The 18,045-nt window shown below is 39.1% G+C and overlaps 1 protein-coding gene across 2 annotated transcripts in view; it reads right to left on the reverse strand.

Moving 5' to 3' along the window:
- Positions 1-11,482: 11,482 nt before the first annotated feature.
- The window catches only part of RGS7BP (regulator of G protein signaling 7 binding protein), a 117,356-nt gene continuing 110,793 nt past the window's right edge, over positions 11,483-18,045 (reverse strand). For both annotated transcript variants that reach the window (XM_003925802.4, XM_074385529.1), the window contains exon 6: positions 11,483-16,954. In XM_003925802.4, coding sequence (XP_003925851.1) covers positions 16,863-16,954 — 92 coding nt within the window. In that variant the 3' untranslated portion in view covers positions 11,483-16,862. The remainder of the gene's footprint in view (positions 16,955-18,045) is intronic.

Raw genomic sequence — 18,045 nt, forward strand, 5'->3', positions numbered from 1 at the left:
GCTCCAACCTCAGACCCATTTTTTTTTTCTGTTGAATGGACGACTCTGTCTCCCAGGCATCCCAGTCACCAGTTGAAATGGCACCCAGATTTGTGTGATTTCTTGTGCATAGACCCACTGTGCTGGCTGAAACATCCACTGGAGACTCGTGGTGCTTTTTTCACCTGGGAATCTCCTGGCCTGGCTCCCTGTTTCAGTCCCCTTTTTATCAGCTGAATGGGTGACTCCATCTCCCAAGTGTTCCAGTTGCCTGTTCAAAAGGCACCGGGATCTGTGTGATTTCTCGAGTGGTGACCCACTGTGCCGGCTGTCAGCCGCGTGGAGATTTGTGGTGCTTTTTTGCCTGGAAATCTCCTGGCCTGGCTCCCTGTTTCAGTCCCCTTTTTATCAGTTTAATGGGTGATTCTGTCTGCCAGGAGCTCCAATTGCCAGCTAAAACAGTGCCTGGACCCGTGTATTTTGTGTGGAGACCTGCCACGCCAGCTAAAACAACTGCGCTGGTGACCCATGGGGCTCCTCTGCCTGGGAATCTCCTGGTCTGTGGGCAATAAGAATCCGTCTGGAAATGCAGCATCCACCCACCCTCCATGCTTTCCCTGGGAGCTGCAATCCTGAGCTGCTCCTAATCAGCCATCTTGGATCCTCTCTAGCTCTTTTTTTATTCTGTGATTACTGTTTTTCTAAGAATACACTATATTGTTTGATGAGGATGCAATATCCTTCCAAATGTATTAGAGCATGGTTAGAACTATCTCTGTTTTCTCCAATGTCAGTGTTTCTGATTTGCTTGTTTGAAAGTCTCTTTCAAGTTGTAGACTTTCCTCAGATAGCTAGTGATCCTTATTTGTTTGTTCATAGTTAAAAATGAGCTGGTTAAAGCTGACTGTCATTTGACTTATAGCTTTACCTTTCGATAAATATATGAGGAGCACAGAATAAGTTCTGACATTAGAATTTTGTGGTGTACTATTTTTTGAACTATCCACCTGGTTGTCCTTTATTATTGTCCCAATATTTAGTAAAACTGTTCAGTGCCATGACCACACTCTCCTATATACTCACAAAGCAAAGCTATTGTATGTCCAGTAAGCACACAATCTTTCTTTTGGTTTGGTTTGGTGATTTCTAAGCCTTTTATCTCTCAGGAGAAGGTGATATCCTGCTCTGTAACAAGTCATACAATTGGTTCAGCTCATTGAGAGACTCACCATAGCAATATGCAGCAAAAGTAAAATTTCTTGATTAAACTTTGAAAGAAACTTTGCAGTTATATCAATATTCAACTAATGAATTTGTAGAAATCCTTTCTAAATCTGAGAAAACATAAGAGAAGTTGATTTCTTAATTAGGGATGGGAAGAGGGTTATTTTTAAGTAGAGTGGGCTGCTGAAGGAGGTGGAAGAGGCAAGCCTGCATCAGGTGCCACAGTCAGGTTTCTGAACATTTGGGGGTAATGTGAATGCTGAATGTTGGCCCCACACTTTACCTCTCTCACTTGGGATGGTGACTCCTCTCTTCACCCATATGGAGGATGGGTTCTGATATAGATAAGGGACAAAATGAAATCCCTAGAGATAAACAGTGTACTGCATTAAGAGATGGAATTTTAGTAGGAGAGTTAAGGGATTTTTTAAAAGAAAAAAAAAGTGGATGTAGCCAGGTGCAGTGGCTCATGTGTATAATCCCAGCACTTTGGGAGGCCAAGGCAGGCAGATCTTGAGCCAGAAGTTCAAGGCCAGCCTGGGCAACATGGAAAAACCCCTTATTTACACACAAAAACATTACAAAAATTAGTTGGCCATGGTGGCACATGCCCTTAGTTCCAGCAACTCAGGAGACTGAGGTGGGAGGATCACCTGAGCCTGGGGAGATAGAGATTACCGAGAGCTGTGATCATACCACTGCACTTCAACTTATGCAACAGAGTGAGACCCTGTCTCAAAAAAGAAAAAAAAAAAAAAAAAAAAAAAAAAAGAAAGGAAAAGAAAAGAAATTTAATGGAAACAAATTCTCCATGGCAAAATTTTTTACATGGTGTAGTTTCTTTTTCTCTCTTCCTTGTTAGATATCTAGTGCAGTAGATGGGTTTGTGACAGGATTTCCTTAGGTATATTATTTCACTTTAAACAGGAAGTGACCAAGGCATAGTGACCCAGGATCACATAGAATGAGATATAAGCTGATTTCTGCAGTTATGTGCAGGTTAGAATAACACCTCATATCCTATGAAGCCAAACTTAGAGTACTCTCCACCATGTTACAGTTTCCTGAATTAAAAATAGTATAGACTTTCACCATGTGGAGTTTTGTGGAAGAATTTCTTCATAGGAAAGTTTATCTTGTAGAGTCAAGGGGTAACAGCTGAGGCCCAAGCACTGTAAAATTATAATTCAATAGTGATATTTTCTGGCATCTATATTAATTTATGGTTTTGTATTATTTTCTGCTAATATATGGTGATTTTTGGGCATTCTCAATGTCACTTTTGATAGGAAAATGGTAGTTGCCAATTTGAGAGTAAAATACTCTGATAAAAGCCTAAAATAGAGATATGATGGTTTTGTTGATTGAAAAAAGATCTATGTGTTTGACTTGTCAAATGATCAGACAGTAATGTCAACAATTTATTCATTCAAAATATTTCTTCAGAGATAACTGTGTGCCAGGGAGTCTTCTGGGTACTGGGGATCTAGCAATGATTAAAAACAGGCAATAAACCCTGTCCTCATGGAGCTTACATTTTAGTACGGGGAGACATGAGTGCAAATAAATTCTGTCATATGTTAGAGGATGATAAGCTCTCTGGAGGAAAATAAATAAGGAAGGGAGCTGGAATGCTCGGTTTCCTATTTTTGATGAGATAATTATGTAAGACCTCAATTAAAAGCTACTGTAGAAGATGCAGTTGGTGTCTTGCCCAGATCCCCTCTCCTGAGCCAGTGCACCTTCCAGCTGCCACTTCACAGCCCACTGCCTCTCTCCTGGGAACTGTCCTCTGCTGATATGCCATCTTTCCTCAAGAGGTTACTCTGCACAGCTCCCTTGCCAGATGGTCCATAGCCAATGCCCGACAGATATGAGGGTCAAAAGCTGGCTTCTTTGCCTCAAGGGGGTACAATTAGACAATGAAGTTTATGCCCCAGATTCTGTCCCTTTCACCCCCAACAGTGGACCAGGTGAAACCTAGATTTTACCTGAGACAATATCCTTGCTCAGCTCTTTCCTCTAGGATAGGAAAAGAGGTAAGAGCTGAGCAAGGAGAAGAGTATTCCTTCAAAAATATTATTAATACATGCATACAAATCCTTATCTTAGGATCTGCTTCTATGAAACCCAGCCTAAGTCTGGATACCAGAATGGTCCTGAGAAACTGATTCTAAGGATGTAATTACTCTCCAGACAGAGGGCAGTCAGGTCCCTAGTCCTGATAGCAGGCTAGGGACCTCACTGCTCTCTGTCTGGTGAGCAGTCCCAATGCTGAGCCTTGGCATGTTCTAGGAGTGTAATTTCTAAGGCATTCACCTGTCCTGTTGCAATTTGGACAGGATGCAGGTAGGAGGGGATGCACTGGCTCTCCCACAGGAGAACTAGCAATTAGGAGGGCTGTGGAAGTGGATGGTCATTGATGAGGGAAAATAGACTCAGGGCAATCAGTCAACAATCTAAAGCGAACTGTGAGAATGAGTGGGCCTTTTGGGAAGAACATAAAGAGACTCTCATATTCTGTAGCTGGAGGGCAGACCTACCTGAAATCTAGACACACCATAGTTTTAAGAGGAGCAGAGTTGGCTGGGTGCGGTGGTTCATGCCTGTAATCCCAGCACTTTGGGAGGCCGAGGCAGGTGGGTCACCTGAGGTCAGCGGTTCAAGACCAGCCTGGCCAACATGGTGAAACCCCGTCTCTACTAAAAATACAAAAGTTAGCCTGGCATGGTGGCAGGCGCTTGTAATCCCAGCTACTCAGGAAGCTGAGGCAGGAGAATCACTTGAACCCAGGAGGTGGAGGTTGCAGTGAGCTGAGATCATGTCATTGCAGTCCAGCTGGGTGACAAGAGCAAAACTCCATCTGAAAAAAAAAAAAAAAAGATAGTCATAGTTTCAGAGCAGTCTGAATTCGTAATACTGGAGTTAGGGTTCCCCTAGAGATGAAGCTCTGGAAAGGGAACTTATAAGTATTTTCCCTTGAGCCTGTTAAGCTGCAGATTCTCCAGAACCCTCCAAGCCCACAGAAATGGCTCACTCCACCCTGTGGAAGATGGAGCCACTACCCTTCATTTTGAAGATGATGCAGATACCTCAAATGATACTGGGGCCTTACAAGACAATGCAGGTCTTCCTCATTGGAAGGAAACAGGATCTGCCTCTGTTTCCATTTCTGGCTGCCAGATCAGTAACTAAGGTCAGATCTACAGTGGTAGATCTGACATATGCTGGGCTTATGAAAGGAGGTGATGAATTATATACCACAGGAGCTGACTCATGTGTACCAGCAGAAACCAGAAGAATGTGGATCCTAAGGGTGCTGGATCACAGAGTGACAAAATATAAAGCTGAATATAGAAACACTCTTCTGTGACATAAAATTTAACACTTTGGTAAGGGTCCTGGAAGATGGTTTAAACAGCAGTTACGGTATTTGGAAGCTTGATGAAAATGATGGGCCATACTAAATAAAGTTGTGATACAAGAATGACCGTGCAGAATATAGAGGAAGGGATTAGAAGACTCAGAGAAGTGAGCATGTTAGCATAGATTCACTATGAGACTGGAAAACCCACCAGCTGACTCTGTTCCTTGGGAGGATGCAGAGGACAGTTTATTTTCCAAGACAATAAGGACTGTCCTAGTGAGGGAGTAGCAGTATTAATAAGGAGTTCTGTGATGTCTACCCTGTGTAGGACAGGGCTGATGGTAGAAGAGGCTGTTATTGAACTGGAATCCTATTAGCAATAGAGATGGTAGGATCCTGGAATAACAAAGCCAGGCAGAATCATCTAATCATCAGAAGCAAGGTGGGCATAATTACTGTAATGGGCCGCAGGATCAGAATAGCAGCAGAAGAGGTGAATCTGCAGGGATCTTTGGAGATGGCTAATAATGGTTATCAGGTATTCCTATAAGTAAGATAAATGGAAAAGGTATTACTTAAAATATAATCTGAAGGGAGCAAAAATGGATGAGCAGAAAGCTGACATCACAATCTCTTATCCAGTTTCCAGATATGAACCAGTTTTCTCCCCTCATCTACTGATTGGGGGCTACATGGCCATTAAGATGGTCTCTGCAAGACTTGCAAAGTTTATGCAGTAATGATTTTCCAGTCCTTCCCCAGATGGCCCTATGACCATTTATTCAGGACACCAAACAATGGGAAAAGGGGAAAACTCAACTCTTTCAAGGACTTTGGATGAAGGTTCTGAGCTCACACTGATATCCAGGGGCCCAACATCTGTTAGAGGAAGAACAAATGGAGTCCTGTCCCAGATTGGCCTCACAGTGGGTCAGCGGCATTCATGGACCCACCTAGTAATTCTTTCTCCTGTTCTGAAATATATAACTGGAATGAATATACTTAGCAATTGGCAATTCCTATAGAGGAAGAGCTGTTATAGTAGAAAAGGCCTAGTGGAAGTCCCTCAAACCTTCCAGCCTCATCAAGATAGTTAATCAAAAACGTTATTACATATCAAGGATAATGGAAGAAGTTCATGGATGGTGAGTCTTATCATGTCCCCATCTAACTCACCGGTTTTGCTCTTTCGCAAACTGGACAAAGCATAGCATGAAGTGAGCGGACTGTCACGAGCTTACCTAAGAGGCTCCACTAGTAGCTGCTTTGCTGAAAGTGGTATCTTTACTATAACTGGTTAATACAGCCACAGGTATGTTTATTATGAGAGTTTAAGACAATTCCAAAGGTATCTACTAATTACAATTATAATAAAAATTATTACAGAAAAAGATGCAAGAAGTTTTAAGAGGATCAGGATTCTAGAGACGTTATGGGTTCCCAATAAGAGTTGCTAATGTTACCTTCCCTGCAACAAATCAACTATCTTTGTGTTACTGGCAGAGGTTTTCAGGGAAGAGATGGGGAGGGAAGCTTTAAAAGCCCAGGCTAAGTTTTATCAACAGGAAAGTACATGTGCACTATTACAAATTATGCCACAATGTTATGGGCTTTTATCTAACAATGAACAAAGCACTCCATGTTCTCCTTGTATAATATTATTAGTCAGCAGATGTGTACCTGGGGTATAGCCCAACCCCATGTCCTCAGAAGACCTTTTGGAACCCAGCTTCTCTATCTCCAGTAGACTTCACATTTCCACAGCACTCTGTCTTCATAATATACTTTTTAATCACTAAGTCGTTGGGTACCTGGGATATAGCATAACTCCATGTCCTCAGATGACCTTTTGGAATCAGGCTTTTCTATCTGTAGACCTTACCATGCCTCATGACAGCACAGTCTGAGCCTATTGATTTAAGGGTTCTTTGTAGAGAACATCGCCTCTCTCCACTAAGTTGATGGCATTATGTTAACTGGACTTGGTGACCAGGAAGTACTGTGAATGCCTTGGTAAAACACATGAACTCCAGGGGATGGGAGATAAACCTTGCAAAGATTAAGGGACCTAATACATCGGTGATGTTTTTAGGGGTCCCATGGTCTTGGGGATGCTGGGACATCCCTTCCAAAATAAAAACAAGTTATTGTGCCTTATATTTCCTATTATTAGGAAAGAACTATGAAGCTTGGTCAGCCTCTTCAGGATTTGAAGGGAGCATATTTCCACTTGGGATGCAGTTTGTCCCAAGACAATATAGCTGTTTTTTTTTTTTTTTTTTTTTTTTTTTGAGACAGAGTCTTGCTCTTCTGCCCAGGCTGGAGTGCAGTGGTATGATCTGGGTTCACTGCAAACTCCATATTCCAGGTTCAAGCAATTCTCTGCCTCAGCCTCCTGTGTAGCTGGGATTACAGGCGCCCACCACCATGCCTGGCTAATTTTAGTATTTTTAGTAGAGATGGGGTTTCACTATCTTGGCCAGGCTGATCTTGAACTCCTGACCTCGTGATCCAGATATAGCTGATTCTTATTATCTCCCTGAGGGATAGAGCTCTGATCCATGTGTTAGATGATGTTAAGGATGTTAGTTTTAAGTGGGTCTCAGAGCAAGGAGGGGCTCTGCAGCAGTTTTAGGGTGCAGGATTAGCAGCCCTGTCACTTGGGTCATATTTGGCAGAGGCCATGGTACTAGAGGTATCTGGGTATTTGAGGATGCTAATGGAGACTCTTTCAAACTCTTGTAAGAGAGTCAGCAGAGACCCTTAGGGTTTTGAAGCAAGGCCATGCAATCTGCAGCAGAGAATTCTAAACCACTCAAAAGACAGCTCCTGGGAGGGATGAGGCTGTGATTGGGCCCAACAGCATTGGTTTGTGGTAGACAGAATAATGACTCCTCCAAAGATGTTCACATCCTAACCCCTGAAACCTACAAATGAGTTATTTTACAAGGCAAAAGGAACTCTGTAGATGTGATTATGTTAAGGATCTTGAGATGGGAAAATTATCGTGGATTATCTGGATAAGCCTGATGTAATGACAAGAGCCTTTATGAGAGGGAGGCAGTTGGGTCTAAGTCAAGGAAGGAGAAGTGATGATAGAAGCAGGGGTTATAAGCAGAGTGGGAGGAGAATTGAAAATGCTACACTGCTGGCTTAGAGAAGGAGAAAGGGGCCATGAACCAAGAAATGCAGGAGGCCTCTAGAAGCTATAAAGGAAAGGAAATAGATCCCTCTCTAGAACCTCTGGAAGGAATACAGGCTGGCAGTCCCTGCATTTTAGACCAATGAAACTGATTTCTGACCTGGTCAGTTGATAAATTTGTATTGTTTTTAGCTACAAAGTATGTGGTAATTTGTTACAGCAAAAATAGGAAACTAATACAAGCTTTTCTCACTAAGGCTTAGAGACATTCAGCTTGCCAAATGTCCAACCTGTAGTTAACAGAGATTAACACTGTGCCCATGATACAATGTCATTTCTTGATAGGAACTACTGGCCACTTGATGGCAAGTTGACTGCATCTACCTGAGTAGGATTAACCTGTTTTCTGAATGTAGGTTTGCCTTTACTGTCTGCAGGGATTCATCCAGCACCATTCTCTGTGAACTCACAAGTGTGTGATCCACTGAAATAAGATACTGCATAACACTGCCTCCGACCAAGGGTCCCATTTTATAGGAAAGGTTATCAATGAAAACATGTCTATGGGATTCACTGTTCCTGTCTCATACTCCACCCTGCAGAAGCTCCATCCTGGTGGAGTGATGACATATCCTCTTAAAAGGACACCTTGCAACCTGGTGTGTTATCCTCCAGGATGCACTATTCTCCTTAAATCAATGGTCACTATGTGGTTGTGTTTCTAATAGATAGAATATATGGGTCCAAAAATCAAGGGCTGAAAGTAGAGTGGCCTCAGTAATCCACTGTGTGCTTCCCATTTCTACAACTTTAGAGTCTGTAGGTCTAGAGATCCTGGGTCCTAGAGGGGAGAAAATGAGTCCCACTAAACTTTAAGCTGCAGCTGCTACCAAGTTATTTTAGATTGCTTATGCCAGTTAACTTGTAGGCAAATAAAAGAGTTACCATACAGATAGTGGTAACTGGCCCTGATCATGATGGTGAGAGAGGGCTTCTACAAAATAATCGTGATGCAGATAAATATTTGGCACTCAGGTGACCTGATGGATCATTTCTTGGTATTCTCATACCCAGCTTTAAGTGTAAGTTGAAAAGTGCAGCAAACATAGTTCAATAAGGGCATGGTAACCGTCAGGACCTTATATCCCTCAGTGAGGGTCTGGTCATTCTATTAGGCAACCCAGAAGGGCCTTGATGAAGGGTTCAGGGATTGGGTGGTAGGGTAAGGAGATGATGAGAATCAACTATGCAGTCTTGGGACCAAATGCGTAAGTGTGGGCTGTGGTTTGTCCCACTGTCCCTCTTTTTATTTATGGCTCCAGGAATTGTGACAACAGAATTCAGAAGAAACTATATCTGAATGGAGCAAATTTAATGAGAGAAGCAAGTAGACCTGAGCAGTGCAGGGGGCAAACTGTCATAAATGCTGTGGTGCCTGCCCAGATTTGTGTCACGGGGGCATAGCGTTGTCTCAGCTGCTGTGAATGTTGGCTGCTGTAGCAGTATGCATTCTTTTGCACTTAGCTTTTGACCATTCATCATTATTATGGTTATATTCTTTCACATGGTTGTAAGTAGCTGTCATGTAGGTCATTTGTTTTTGCTGCTGTTTAGCATTCAATTTGCTCATTCCACGTTTCTATTGATGGAGCTTTGAATTGTTTACAGTTTTTGGTTACTGCAAGTAATGTTGCTATGGATATTCTTTTACCTGTCCGAATACACATACATATATTTTCATTGGGTTTCTATCTAGGAGTGAAATTATTAGATCAGAGAGTAGATAATAGATAATGTTTAACAGTTTTCCAAAGTGGTTTGTGTCCTGTTAGGCACTGTTTCACAACTCTGTGGGTGTGAAGATATTCTCCTATATTATCCGTAAGTTTTACTTTTTAACTTTATATAGCTAATCAATTTGGAATTGCTTTGTGTGTATGGCATGAGGGAGCAGTTGAGTTTACATTTTTTCTATATGGAAATCAATATTTGATTAAAAAACACTATTTAAAAGATTTTCCTTTCCCCAACGTTCTCCAACACACTATCATTCAATGTTTTGTTTGTTTGGTTTTTCTCCGTAAATGAGTTTTTGTTCTAAGCAAGTAATTCGACAGTTATTTGGTTGAACCTCTTATGATGTTGGTATTATTATCCCCGTTTTACTATGAGGAAACTGAGGCATGCAGAAATTCATTTAATGAACAGGTTCTTTTGTACAAAGATTCACCTCATTAATGCCTTAAACAAGATAGACATTATTTTATTTATTTATTTTTGTGAGAAATAGGATGGAGGTAGGTGATCCAGGGCTGCTAGATATGAAAATAAATGAAATTTAAAATTTATTGCAATCCCCCAGACACTTTAAGGCTTGAGAGAGATGTGACTGTGATCTGAGCCAAATATGATTACAATCTCTGTTCTTAGATTAAATAGCGACTTGCTCTATCATTTTTCTTGTTCAGTTCAATGGCTAGAGATAATTAAATATCAGGGACAAAACCTCCTCCCTTCTTAATTAATGATCCTTATTATAGATTAATTTCTCCTTTGTTGTCTTGCTTTGCCTAGACCAGATGACAGAAAACTCATGGTTATTACACCCTCTGTAAGAATGTGTTAAGTGTACCATTCCCAGAAAGAAATACTGCCTATACGCAAATTGCTGTATGTGCCAACCTTGTATGAATAATTTAATTCTGCTAAAATCTCCTTTGTCTCTGCCTATAGAAATAAAACCTTAACTTCATTACTTTTGAACGCTGACTCTATTCCTTTGGAGATGTTGTTCTGGGTGGTCCATCTTCTCACTTGAGCTTGAAGAAACTCTCTTTAAGTTAGATTTTGATTATTTTAGGTCGACAAAGGGAACTTCTGCCATCCTCAGTTGGTATCTATTTCTGGATCCAGGATGGTTGCTTTGGTTCCCACGCTCATGTTCTCATTGCAGAGGGAAGAAAAGAAGAGCATAAAAATGCATGCTGTTTATTTAATGAATGTTATCTGGAAATTGCACACTTCTTCTACTCGTATACTTTTGGCCAAATACAGTTATACAAAAATACCCACATCTGGAAGAGCCTGGGAAATGGAGTCTTTAGGTGACTAGTGGTGTCTTTGAGTTCTCTATTACCGAAGAAAAAAAGGAGAGAATGGATACTGGAACTGCTAGCCAAAGGCATGTACTTGGTTGCAGTACATCTGAGATTCAAACCAAAGTCTATGAACTCCAGATTTACTGTACAGCCCTTGGCATCTATCTGGACCATAGCAGTTTGCCCTTTGAAAAATTTCTCGGGATATGTTCCTGTCAGAATTTCATTTCTAGGTATCTCTCCAGGAGTGTAGCGGGGTGTGTGTGTGTGTGTGTGTGTGTGTGTGTTCTATTAGAAAACAAAATTATTTAACTTAATGTATTTCTTTTTCTTGCTGTAGCTATCAGAAACCTGAGCTAAGTTTAAAGCCATTGCTATTGTTAGTGAAAAAGTTTCTAAACCTGTTTTACGCCTTCCTCCACTGACTTCACTTAGCAGTTTCTTTCTTTCCTGCCTTCTTTCCCAGACTCTTTCTTCCTTCCTTTCTCTTTCCTTCTCACCACTCTTTGTGTTGCTCTGTCTCTTCTATTCTCAAAAGCTCTGGTGCCTGTTGTTTCCTCTCCATATCCCCACTGCCCACATTTTGACAAAGAATAAGCCAAGCAGGGTCTGGGAATGGGGTGGGAAAGAGGATGAAGACAAGTGGTGAGTCAAAAATGTCCCTCTCACATGTTCATTTTTTAAAACTTTTATTATTAGGTTTTATTACACAAGTAATACATGTTCATTGTAGAAAAATTAGAAAACACAGAAAAGCAAAAAGAAAAAATAATCACCCATAATCCCACTACCCATAGATAACTACTATTAACATTTTAGTATGTGTCCTCCTAGCTTTCTTATGCATATATATATACATACATAGATATATTTATATATAATTTTCTTTTTACAAATATTGTGTCATACTATACATACTGTTTTATAACGTGTTTTTCATTTAATATATACTGTGAACATCATTGTTTATTCCCTGAAAATTTATACAGATACTACATGCTCATTGTGGAAAAATTAGAAGTCACAGATATGCAAAAAGAAAATATAATTGCTCCAAATCTCACCTCCCAGAGATAAATGCTGTTAACACTTTGGCAAGTATCCTTTCAGACTCTTTAATGCACACATGCATACATATATTTTAAAAAAGGGATCATACTATAAATATTCCTCTATAACTTCCTTTTTCATCTAACAATATAGCTTTTACATTTCAATTAATACACATATGGTGCTTATTCTTAATTGGTGCACAATATTCCATTGAAAGGATGTACCATATTTAACCAACCCTATAAAGTAGGCTTATTTACATTTTTCCACTTCTCCAAATAATGCTGCTATAAACTTCCTTTCTTGCATATATTTTTGAAGAATGAATAAATGCATCTTAGCTCATTTTATTTTCTGACCCATTTAAAGGAGACTTTCTCTAAAGTGGAATTACTAGGCATGCAGGAAAAATATATTACCAAAATATTTTTTCAGAAAGGTGGAATCAGTTTATATTCCTGTTGACTCTGTAAAATGATGTTATTTCCATACTTCCTTTTTGTCCCTGGGAACTTTAATTCTTTATGCTCTTTGCCTTTCTGATTTGTAAAAAGGAGTATATAGTATTAACTTGCATTTTTTATTACTAGTATATTAAAACACTTTCATATTTATTACTAGTAGATTATTTTACTGTTCATTGCCAGTTTGTGTCCTTGGTCCCATTTTCTGTTGAAAAATTTGATTCTCCTTGAGTCATAAAATGTCATTTATTCATTCATTCACTATCCACTCTTTCAATAAGTATGTTTTCAGCATTTGCTTTGTGTCTAGCATTGTGTTAGGTGTATGGATACAACAATAAGCAAAACAGACGTGGTTGCTGCCTTCTTCTTCTTCCAATTTAATAGGGATAAACAGGCAATTAAGCAATAATGAAAACGTTCAATAGGGAAAGGATGAAGTGGAAACAGTTGGTTGAGGAGGGGGTTGTAGTCATGGAAATGTCCCAAAAGTAGTGATGTTTAAGCTCTTGATATGTATTTGAGATCTATACTTTTTGTTGCATATATTGTTTTCTCAGTTTGGTTTATTACTTTTAACTACATAAGAGTTTTGCATTTTTAATCAGTCAAATTCCATCCATCCATTTTTTTCTGTTTTTTTTTTCTTTTGGTGTCAAAGAAAGGCTTTTTTTTCCCACTAAATTCAATAAATACCCACCCACTTTGCCTGCTAGTCTTGTTGTATGTTTATTTATGTGCTTGAATATGTAAATCCTTATTTCATCTGGAATTTATTCTGATAATAATTATGAGGTATAGATATTTCTCTCAATAAATGGCTAACCAGTTATCCAAATATAAATTAATAATCCGAACATTTTTCATCTATCTGGAATGTCATCTTTATAATATACTCAATTATTTTATATTATTAGGTCTATTATGGTCTATATATTTAATTCTAATGAATTATCCTGAAGCCAATACACAGCTTTTTCGTATCCTACGTATGGTTACCTGACAATTCAGCATTTTGCATTTGGTGACATTCCTAAGACAAAGAAATGATAGACATTGCTTGGGTATGTGTGGGTAGTGTGGGAGGTTTGGCTGGATGATACCTTAATCCTTTCAATGTTGACACTTTCAGAGTTTTAAATTCCAGATGGGCTCATTGTTAATCTGGTCCATTTGTTTGCTGTTTATAACAAAGTAGATGCTTTTACATTCTTTTGTGTCACTCTGAAGCTCAGCTTTCAGTAGGTGGCAGTATTGCCAAACACTGTTTCCTGACTGGTTTTATAGAAGCATAGAGAAACAAAATGGTCTGGCAATTTTGGAATTTACCCCAAGAGCTTTAATTGATTAGAGGACGCATCAGGACTATGCTGCTTCTAAAGCTCTCTAGGTACCCCTGAATAATGGCATAACCAGTGGTTTGCAGTGAGTCGGCTCCTCACATGCAAAACATTACTGGACAGATTTTTTTTTTAAGTGACATCTTGGCCTTGTGGGCATTTCTTTACTTATCTTACACAAAAGTGCCTTTGGGCCCCGCCCCTGAGTGATTTAAAGCCCAGAAATGTGGTTTTAAACAATGTGGTTATGGTGGAATTCAGGTGATTTTTACTTTCTTTCTATTTGGCAGTATTTTTCAGATTTCCCACAAAGAACATGTATTGTCTTTGTAATCTGAAAAAAAAAATCAACACAGGATATTAAAGATATAGTGGGAAAATGGGTGAATATATGCCACAGAAGTTTACATCGTTTTCTGTTTCAAGCATGTGGCACATGTGACAAAATGAGTTCAGTGTTCTCTTCCTACCCCTAGAGATCAGCTCAGTGTTATTGCTAATCTGAAAGTGAATTACCAGCAGGAAGCAGAGACAGTAGAACTGTATCGCTTGGAACCACACCTGAGAAAATCCTTTGGTAGGTGAGAGGAGAGTGGGGCAGTTCCTAAGGGATGCATTGGCTTATCTAAGGGGTGACGGTAAATTACCTACTATGTAACCATGGGCCAGCATAGGTTATCAGGATTTTGAACACTAAACTTAATTTTAGGATATGCTACTGAAAGAGGATCTATAAATCTTGGAGTTTATCTGCAGCAACTACAAAACTGATCAAAGGCTGGAAAACAGGCACTATGAATAAAAGATACGGTAGCTGAATATATTACCTTAAATATGCAAAGTCTGGCTAGGTAATTAGACAAATTCCTATCTCCATGAATAGCTACTACAGCCTTTTCAGATATGGAGGTGAAACCTGAATTTATTAACAGTCTTCAGTTGTACAAAGGACAATTGCACAGAAGGTAAGTGTTACTTTCACACCGAGACTAAGGTGAGAATGAACACAAGTTAACCAAGCGGAAGTTATTTAGGTCAGGCATTTAGAGAAATGTGCTGAACAGCAAGATTGGGCTTATCAGTTAATAACTCTGCATGGATTAGTAGGAACTAGATTGAAGCTAGAGTTCACAGAAGTATGGGAGAGGGCCGAGGCAGGTGCTGAGAGCTGCCAAACTGGGCTGCATCAAACTTTCAAAAACAAGGGATCTGAAATGAAATAACCTTAGGGGATGAAAATGAATTAGACTCAGAAAAGGATATTAAGCTTAAATCAAGGTTTTCAGACCAGGTAGTTCTGGGTTGCTTGTTTTGCCATGGAGTATTCACCCTGAGTCTTTAAATAGCCAAATAGTTTTTACAAATACTTGATTCATAAAATTGGGATTTTTCTCATATAGCTTTCCATGGCTACTTCATTTTTTGAAGCCAGGTATGCCTATAACCATGCATTAGTTACTGGTGCATTAGAACACAACTCTAGATTCAAAGAATAAGGCCAAAAACCAGCCGGTATGATCTAAATAGAGACCTGTGTAACATTCTCTTCCAACCCTTTAATTCCTTCGCTTTCAATATTTAAGAGCTAGAAGAAAATTCAAAGTATAATTTTCACATCAGATATCAGGATGAGCTATATGAAATTGCCATTTGGTAGGTCAAAACAGTCAAATATAGGAAATTTCATATAATTCAACCTAATACAATAATTACTACAGTAGTGTTCACCCATACCTTTCTTCATCTTCACTAAAGCTAAAGGCCTTAATATATTTAGTTTTTAGGTCAAAATATTGGTATACATATAAATGCCTGTGCATATAAGTACTGAGAAAAATATAGGGTTGGGATTAAAGATGTGTCTTAGATAAACCACTTATAGGCATCTAGCTCATCCTTCTATTGTACTAGACCCTGGTGCCTCCTGTCTGACTTGAAGCTTTTTCAGACCATGGAAAACAAGAAAAGAAGTGCAAAGACTTGATCTCTTAACCCAAGGGAAATTTTGTCTGAGAAATGGGCCAAAGGAAGAACAGGGGAAAGTATAACAAAATTTGTACCATGTTACAAGTTTAGTGAAGAAAGATCACAACAAAGCTGTGAGCAGAAAAACAAAGCATGTGGCTTCCTCCTTTCTAAAATGTAGTATTGCTTAATGTGTCCTGCTTTCAAGAATCTAAGTGTAAGACAAGACACCAAGTACACATTGGAAAAGTCTTATCTGCATAGTCATCTAAAATGAGACAAGCTTAGCTTAACTAAAAAACTTTATTAACAATGTAAAATGTTAAATACTGTTACGATCTGAGCTAATTCCAGCATGCCCTATAAGATTTAACACTATGCTGATGTGCAGACACCATGCTTCAGATTTCAATTAGAACAAAATGTAATAATATTTGATTTTACATTTGAGGGTAATTGTATATGTTACTACACCATTTCCTAACTGGATTACTTCATTCTCCAAGAAGCTGAAAAAGACACCATTGGATCAAAAAGAAATTAGTTGCCCATATGCATTTGTACGAAGATATTAGGATTATTGTGTATTTACAAAATTTAAGTACTTTTTGTATGTGGTTTTTGTTGCATTATAAATTAAGATACTTTCATGTTGAAGCTCTTAGATTCTGACAGAATGGAAGACTAAATGTAAATGAGTGCAGAGAAAGCAATAGGTGAGGTGGTATATGTTTGCTTATAATATTATTTCTAATGATATTGATAGATTGGTTTTCTGAACACAGTTTTTCAGTTTTAAATAGATTTCTATGTTTAAAGACTTCTTTTATATGTGATAAATTTTAACACGAGATCAGCAAGAGCTATAGATATACTATTATATGTGAAATATTTTTCCTCTGTATAATACATTTAAAAAAACTTTAAATAATTTAAAAATCATAAATCTTGCATCTGTCATGGCATGGTTTGGAGCAGACATGCACAATGTCAGCTTTAAAATTTCCTTTTAAAAACAGCCTGCTTTTTGAATCTGTTCTTTTTTTTCCTTGACGGCAGCTGCTTTCAAGTGTAAAATCATTTAAAAGGGCAGGGGGAGGCGGATAAAAGTAATAAGGAAGCATAGAAAACATAGTCAAAAACCAGTAACTGTGTGGTTCAGCTGTCTGGAGGTCCTTGGGTTTTGTGATTTTTTTCAGATGTTCTCAGTGGGTTTCCAGGAGGAGCCACCTAGCTTGAGACGAGACAACACAGCCCAAAGAACCTTCTCTTCCGTCTTCTCACCAGGGGGTACGGAGTTAGATTCAGAAGGCTGCTGTCATCTGTGATGAGACAAAATGTGCACATGAGTGAGGTATAGACACAACAACCTGCTTTTTAGGAAGTGGCTTAAAAAATCCACTACCCTCCTAATCAGGATTTGTCAACCTCAGCACTGTTGGTATTTTGGACCAGATAATTTCTGGTTGTTGGGGAACAGTCTTGAGCCCTGTAGGATGGTTAGCAGCATCCCTCAACTCATCAGATGCCAGTAGCACTGTATGACAATTTGTGACAACCAAAAATGTCCCTAGTTATGACCAAATGTTCCCTGAAGGAGAGGCAACATAGCTCAAGGCTAAGGGCTATGGCTTAAAATTGAACCGAAACTACTTAGAGGCAGTCTTTCAGTCGGGAGATGTGTATACCTTATTCAAAAGAACCCATGCTTATGAGTAAGGCTGGCTTCTTTTCTAAACCTGCCTCTGCTATTTGCCAGTTCTGTGACTTTGAACATGTAACTGAAGGTTGCTGTCTGTAAAATAGGATTTAATAAAACTTAGCCCAGGTGAGGATTAGATGAAATAATCTATGAAAAACATTTAGCTATGGTGGGTAGCTTAGTGTGTAGCATAGAGGAAGCATTTAGTTAAAATAGCTATTATTAACTATTTTCCTTTACATTGGATCATTATCGTGCCTTCATTCACCGAATTCATGTCTCTTCATGTTTCAATTACTTCCTATTGAGTCTTTTCTTAGCACTTCCTATAGATTTCTGTATACAAGGGCATTCAGAGAAGACTGCCAGCTGTTGAATTAATATGTTTTGGTTTGAGATTTTTAGGATGATGATGAGTAGAGGAAGAAATAAACCAGTAAACCTAATCTGGTTTAAAGAGTTGGGCTTTTTTTAAAAAAAAGTGCAATCCAAAAGAGAAGATGGGTAGAAATATCCTGTTGAAACAGAACTGGCTGATGTGGGTTCAAGACACAAAGGACTACAAAAGGATAATCTAGAATTTTCCAATCAGGGCAGTGCTAGGACATGGTCAGACTGGAGCTAAGGTCAACAAAATGGTTGATTGGCATTGGTGACTGTTATGTACCTAAGCTTTGCCAAGACTAGTTGCACTTTCCTTCCAGAGTCGGG

Source organism: Saimiri boliviensis, chromosome 1, assembly GCF_048565385.1.
Source record: "Saimiri boliviensis isolate mSaiBol1 chromosome 1, mSaiBol1.pri, whole genome shotgun sequence".
NCBI lineage: Eukaryota > Metazoa > Chordata > Mammalia > Primates > Cebidae > Saimiri > Saimiri boliviensis.